The sequence below is a fragment of the Megalobrama amblycephala genome, linkage group LG16, assembly GCF_018812025.1.
Source record: "Megalobrama amblycephala isolate DHTTF-2021 linkage group LG16, ASM1881202v1, whole genome shotgun sequence".
Classification (NCBI taxonomy): domain Eukaryota; kingdom Metazoa; phylum Chordata; class Actinopteri; order Cypriniformes; family Xenocyprididae; genus Megalobrama; species Megalobrama amblycephala.
The window spans coordinates 1,014,944-1,022,056 of record NC_063059.1 but is presented as its reverse complement, the minus strand read 5'-3'; the positions used below and the strand labels follow the sequence as shown (position 1 = coordinate 1,022,056).

The following is a 7,113-nucleotide window of genomic DNA, read 5'->3' as shown; positions in this document are numbered from 1 at the left end:
CTCAGTACAGAAGAGTTTTATTCATCTTGAGCTCTGAAACTGTTGAACAAAATCAGATATTCAATTAATCTGAGCGACCAAAAGGGTTAAAATTATTCATATTTCTCTAGGTGCAAATAGCAAAGTGCTTTTAGTAGTAATTCATAGCTATAAAAAAAGACAATGGAAAAAATTTAGGAATGTACAAACAGTTCATAAAATTAGGATGAAAAGTAGGTCACAAATGTCTGATTCGGGCGTCTCATTGTGCTAAAGTAAAGTCAGTGTGGTCCATACATCTACACGGACCATGTCTAAAATCGGCTGCAATGCCATCTATGGAACTCTGGGAAGAAGGCATCATGGGTAATGTAGTTTATTTGTACTCCAGTTATACTTTCTCAAAACTGTTACAACAGACTGGAAAAGGTTCTTCTGAACTGAAGTACATTAGTTGTCTGAACAGCTGATGTTAAAGGGCTCATGATTTGAGGAATCAGCATTGCTTTGATCTTCTGTCACGAGAGAGGTCATTGTACAATAAAAATACTAAGTTCAAGACCTCAAAAACAGCATTTGTTGACATCAAGCTGCCAGAACGACTCATTTTGTACTTTCTCCACATTGTGACGTCACACTGGAACATATGTGAATCTGACTAGCTCCACAATCACACATCCACGCTTACACTCACGGTGCTTGATTGGTGTGTTAGAAATCAGGAATGGTGAGAGAACATTGTGATTGGTACATTTTTCATCTTCAAACCAAACTTGGGTCTTCATCCGAGAAAGTTTAAATCTCGTCTGTCCCATAATGTTAATGCTTTAGGTCAGTAGACGGAGAGTAGGTGTGGCTGTTTGAACTCATTCGACCACATGAGCGTTTCCACTATGAAAGCAATCCAGTCGAATGTGTTTTAAACTACCTCTGGAAGTGATCGAAAGTAGACGAGCTCAAAATGTTTTACACCTGTATTTAGTGTCGTCCACTTGTGATCTGATCGGCCAAAACACATCTTAATACCAGATGAAAACAGGGCCTGAGATGGTGGGGAAGATCGCCAGACATTGTGCTGTCTGGATGTGGAAAATTGCAGAGCGCACTGTGTGTCAAGCAAATAGATGCTCTAATCAATGACACTGACTGCACTGCCTTCCAAAGCGCCCGGATTGTGTTTTAACAACGTCCTGGATCACGTTCGGGGATTATGAACATTTTGTAATTCATGCACAATTTAATGCAGCGTTCACAGAAATGTTTGTTAGAAGATGAGGCGAACTGTACTGCTGCTACATCGCAAAGCTTAAGTAAACACTTTCATAACACTTAGTCTATAAATAATGGTTTTATGTTTATAGAGGTTTTCATAACATCTGTAACTAATACATCCATTATTAACACTTTTTTTTTTTTTCTTATCTAATGATATCAGATGGTTTTTATGACTTTTTGTAACATTTTTAAGGGCGTTTCCACACCTATGGATCCTTTTTGTTCAGAAATGGGGACTAAATTTGTTAAAATGTTGCATTTTCTTCTTGGTTCGGATTGCTTTCACATGCCAAAATTTCAAAGCATACCAAAATGTGTTTATGCAAGTAAAACTGTCCTCTTATTGGTCAGTTTTCCCAGCATCATCCATCAAAATGATTCGCTCCATGAGCTTATTGTGGCTTTATTTGTAACTATCGAGACACACACAAACACTATACGAATGTAGCCGTCATTCCCGCTGATATACTACATTCATATTAATACTGCTGCAAATACAAACACGCTCTCTCTGGATCTCCCAGCACTGTCTAGTAGGCGAACTGTGTCGAGACGCGAACACTATATGGATGTTATAATGCAGGTATCATCGGGACAGCATTCTTGCGCTGAGAAGTGCGATTACACAACATTAAGATGAAGAGGCGCTCTGGTTTCTTTAACTGCAGTAACTAATGTGCTCACTCACAGAATTGCACACTACTGCTTTTTATATAACACATTTCCCATTATGAATTATGATATCCTTTCACATCTCAAGCGAACCGCCCCAGAGTTTGTTTGCAATCGTGCCAAGACCTCCTCGTTCAGGCGATCTCGGAGCGATTGATTGCTGTGTTCACATGTGCCTAAACTAACCGAGCCAAGAGAGAAAACGCACCAGGTTCCGAAACAAACGCTCAGGTGTGAAAACGCCCTTAGTGAAGCTCAAAGATCATGTTGAAATGTTAACGTTGTGACCGCTTTTTGAGCATTCCGATCAAACACGTATTACAGTATTAGTGCATTATTGGCCTCATTCTTGAAATGAGCAGAACAAATTTGTGTAAATGGTTTGTACCAGTTTGACCTAGAAATTCATTCTGTTTGTTTTTCAGGAAGGCTGAATGTTTGATTATTTAACACAAGTGTAATGTTTTGAGAAAGGAGAGCAGATACTGGTAGGTGTTTTCTCCTAAAGTAGATGTAAAAGTGTTCAATTTCATGACGACGTGGTGTAGCAGACAAAAGAAGAACGTCCCGATGTCATGGAGTGGCTCAGTTGAAATGTTTTCTACTACATGACGGAGGCCACCCACTGAATGCAAACACAGGGCTGTGAGCACCAGGACGAGCAGCACCATCACGACGACCGCTGAAGATGAACGAAGACGCCGGGACTGAGTTTGATCCGCGGCCTGAGCTGACCTGTGCGCATGACATGAGATTTCTGGAAGAGGACCGTCCCTCAGACCTCTGATGGTCACGTCAGACCAGTGTTCCTCAAAGAACGGCTCTGCCCGCGGCGTCATGTGAAGGCTGGGGATCTCGGGCAGCGCCGTCTGGCTCAAGGCGTTCACGCGCTGCCTCAGCTGATGCACCTTCTCCAGATACACCAGAGGACACTCCTCGCTCTCGATGCTGGAGCTGAGGGAGATCAGATCGCTGTGTTCCTCCTGCATGTCCTTCACCTGCTCGATGAGCGGGTCGTAGGCACACGCCAGCAGCACGCTCGCCCGGTCCAGAGCCTGCATGAACTGCTCCTTCTTTTGGGCCAAGATGAGGTCAAGGCCCTGAAAAAAACGAGATGCGACCTCGCGGTCGTTCTCAACCAAAGCCTCGCTCCGAACCTTCTCCTGCTCCAGGCGTTCGGCCAGGCTGCAGATGTCCTCCCAACGCTTGCCTCTCAAGCTCTCCATCAGTCCGGCCTGGCCGGTGCGCTCCTTCACGTAGGCCGTCTGGAGGTCGTCGATGGCGTGGCCTTGGTGCTGGCCGATGGTAAGACAAAAGCCGCATATGAGCTTGCGGTCCTGAACGCAGTAGACGTTCAGAGGCTGTCGAGGGTGTTCGGGGCAGGCGGGTGAACGGGGCTGGCTGTCGCGTTGGTACTTCTCCACGATGGCGCGCAGGCACACGTTGACCGGAAGCGCGTCCACGCCGTTTGTGGGGAGCTCCACCACGCTGCGGCAGTTGGGGCACTTGAGCGGCAGGCGGAGAGGACGCCAGATGGAGAAGTTGACCGAGACCTGCAGCACGTTCTCCAGGCAGCTCTTGCAGAAGGTGTGGGAGCAGGGCAACACCCGCGGGTCTGTGAAGAGGCCGTAACACACTGAACACGTCAGATCCTCCTCCAGATTATCCATGACGGGACAAACGTAGGCGACAGCTGTTCTTCCTGCAAAGGGATATTGAATTCATTATGGGCGAACACAAAAGAGTTAAAGATGTAAGTGCTTTGTGTTCTTCCTCAGGATTATATTCATGAACTCTGTCCGTGAATCATCAATCAGCATGTCATGTTCACCTCTTTCAAGGCTGTTCAACTGAGTTAGTTAAGACCTTCATTCATCTTCAGAACACAAATTAAGATATTTTTGATGAAATCTGAGAGGTTTATGACTCATCCATATACTAATCGACACTTTCAAGGTCCAGAGAAGTAGACATAGTTAAAACAGTCATGTGACTGCAGTGGTTCAACCTTAATGTTATGAAGAGACCAGAATACTTTTTGTGCGCAAAAATAACAACTTTATTCAACAATCTCTTCTCTTCTGTGTCATTCTCATATGTTGTTTACGTTGCAGCACTTCCAGGATCAGAACGCCGACTCCTGCGTCAGCGTCACACGCATGCGTCGTGCTGATCACGTGATCAGGATTCGGCCAATACTGAGCCGGCATTCAGACGTAGAACCTGGAAGCGCTGCAACGTAATTTACAGGAGAGACGAATTTGTTGAACAAAGTTACTTGTTTTGTTTTTGCGCACAAAAAGTATTCTCGTCTCTTCATAACATTAAGGTTGAACCACTGCAGTCACATGACTGTTTTAACGATGTCTTTAGTTCCTTTCTGGACCTTGAAAGTGTTATATACCTCTCGGATTTCATCAAAAATATCTTAATTTGTGTTCTGAAGATGAATGAAGGTCTTACGGGTGTGGAACGACATGAGGGAGAGTAATTAATGACAGAATTTTAATTTTTGGGTGAACAAACACTTTAATCTGAACCCCACACACAGATCAAGTATGGTCAACACAAGCTTGCTTGACACTCAGGTTTCATTAAAAATATCTTCATTTGTGTTGTGAAGATAAATGAAAGTCATGTGGGTTTCAGACTACATGAGAGTAAATGATGACTGAATTTACATTTTCATTTTTTTCGGTCAACTATCCCTTAACAACATTTCTTTTAGTTGAACAAAAACATTTCATTTTTATCTTTTTACCATGCTGTCTTCATTTTTGCAGCTTTTTAAATGCTTTTTATCCTGGTCCAAGAATCTTATATTTATTTAAAAAAAAAAAAAAAAAATATATATATATATATATATATATATATATATATATAATTTTTTTTTTTTTTTTTTTTTTTTTTCCCATACTTTATTTTTAACTCTACTCATCTAAATGAGTCAGAAAGACAGCAGTCTGACGTTTTATTCCTGTCATTTCCAGCCTAGAATGAAGGGTGGTTTGAGATGATGTGGAAATGACGTTCAGTCACATGTCTGTGCTTCATTAATGGCCACAATATAGTAACCAAACAGAATTAGTGTGAGTGAAAATTATTTCAAGAGAGTTCAGTGTCAAAGTCTACAGCCAAAAGTATAACTGAAGAAATATGCATTTAAATATCTGTGTTGTGAACATGCATTTATATTTTATGGTATATTATGACATCATTTCTTACATCACTGAGTTTCTGCATGTTTATAAAGCACAATAACGGTGGAATATGTGTTTTATTGTAGTCAAGACTTGAATATAAATCGAGCCACCGTGATCATTTGTACATCGTTTAAAACAATCAATATCACTCAATTAAAATATCAGAACTAAATAAATGTAACACGGGTAACGTTACGTCATATATTTAGTGAGGTATTGATGTAGAAAATGACACCTTTGAAACAAAACTAGCGGAAGTTCTTCAAACACCTTCATTCAGGCTCTTCAGCTGAACTCAGTTACACAGTAAACACTAGACACAGGTTAGGACTCAAACTGAGAAACATTTCTATTAAAACAGAAATAAGTGCTAACTGACCGTCACAAACAGCACGAGTCCACCGAAATGAAAACAGGACACGCGCATGCGCGTACTCGCTACTTTCCACCAATCACAGCTCTTGGTTCAAACACGTCTTGAATGCAACACATGTCGCGTCTTGAGACGAGCAATGCGATTGGTGGAAAGTTGATGTTGAAACCCGCAGTCCGTTTCAACAGTGATTAAACAAACATAATCAGTTATATTTAATTAAGTCCTTGCTTTTCTGCTGAACTAGCTCTCAAGACGTTTTCTTTCTTGGGTTACTTTTGCGTCGAGAAATGCGTTCTTACCTTGTAGAAACATAATTTTAGAGTGGCTTGGACATTTGCTGTGCATTTATTAGAAAGCGAGCGAGAATGTGTGAAAAACGTCCGCATTCATGACAGTTAGCGCTCGTGCATGGATTCTCGTGAACGAGCTGCGGCGTCTCAGAAGATAAACTTTGAACTCGCGTTGACTTTTTCAGTAAATGATGACATAATTTACATTTTGGGGTGAACTATCCCTTTAGTAAGGAGCCCCGCACATGACATGCAGAAAAAAATGAGTAGGCTAAATCGTGTGCACGTTTTAGAAAATCGAGGGAACGAATGAATTAGTAGTGATCTGCTTGAGTAATAGATCACTCCAATCAAAATAATAAACATAGGCCTATGACTACAGTCAAACCAAAATTTATTCAGACACCTTGAACATTTCATTCAGTTTATTCACTGTAGTTTAAAAATGGTAATAAACGCCAGAAAACAGCACTTGCAAGTTGAGCTGCGCCGACCCGACACAATCTCGCCTCATGTTCACGTTCACGCGAGAGTGATAAAATGCTTTACGGTAATTCAAAAACAATGTATATATTATGACTTTATAAGACAATTTAGAAAATTACCCACCTCCATCGAGATTTCTTGTACTGTATTTGCAAAACTACTGCGCTGGTGAGCGTTGTAGTCGTTGTAGTCCAGAGCTGCGCTTGGAGTATTTACGACAGTGTGATTCACTGAAGGAACCTGTAGGGGGAGCTTCGCAAATCTTACTGAGTTCCGCTTTAAACTGTGTCAGAAAAAATAATCTTAATTATGTAAGATAATACTTAAGCAAAACATGGTCAGGTCAAAGTGTCTGAATAATTTTTGTTTTTTATTAATTTTACTGGTAGTCCACTGTATGAATAATTTTTGGGTATAATATGTCACAGTTTACTCTATTTTGCTATCATCACTTATATAAATGAACTATAGTGTCCTGCACCCACTAGTAAAAATATATCAAAAATATCTGAATAATTTTGTATTGACTGTATGCAGTAAAAAAAAAAAAAAAAAAAAAAACTTGATTTTATCAAGTAAAAGAAACAGAACATTAAACCTTTCCCATAAGCGAATTGTACACAAAATGTTATAAGCCTAAGGACATTTCAGCACTTCATGAACATACAGCGAAGATTGTTCAGGGTTTAATGCATTTTTGGTAAACATGTAAAAAAGTTAAGAATGATCACAACTTTGAAGTATTAAGAGCTAAAATCCGTCATTATCTATACTGCAAACTTTAGCTTCAACCCTAACTAAACACACTACAGCAAGATAATCAAGGTCTTCA

The 7,113-nt window shown here is 40.6% G+C and overlaps 1 protein-coding gene across 3 annotated transcripts; it reads right to left on the bottom strand.

Annotated features, from left to right (window-relative positions):
• On the bottom strand, positions 1–6,119 carry trim59 (tripartite motif containing 59). Of its 3 annotated transcripts, none has more exons than XM_048162029.1 (2): positions 5,805–6,119; positions 1–3,628 (listed from the first exon to the last, which is right to left on the bottom strand). In XM_048162029.1, exons 1-2 carry the CDS (start codon positions 5,848–5,850, stop codon positions 2,373–2,375), a joined length of 1,302 nt encoding a protein of 433 aa, XP_048017986.1. In that variant the 5' UTR covers positions 5,851–6,119; the 3' UTR covers positions 1–2,372. The 3 variants fall into 3 exon arrangements, with proteins under 3 accessions (XP_048017986.1, XP_048017987.1, XP_048017988.1); XM_048162030.1 differs by lacking the exon at positions 5,805–6,119 and adding an exon at positions 5,509–5,596; XM_048162031.1 differs by lacking the exon at positions 5,805–6,119 and adding an exon at positions 5,365–5,477.
• Positions 6,120–7,113: the final 994 nt, after the last annotated feature.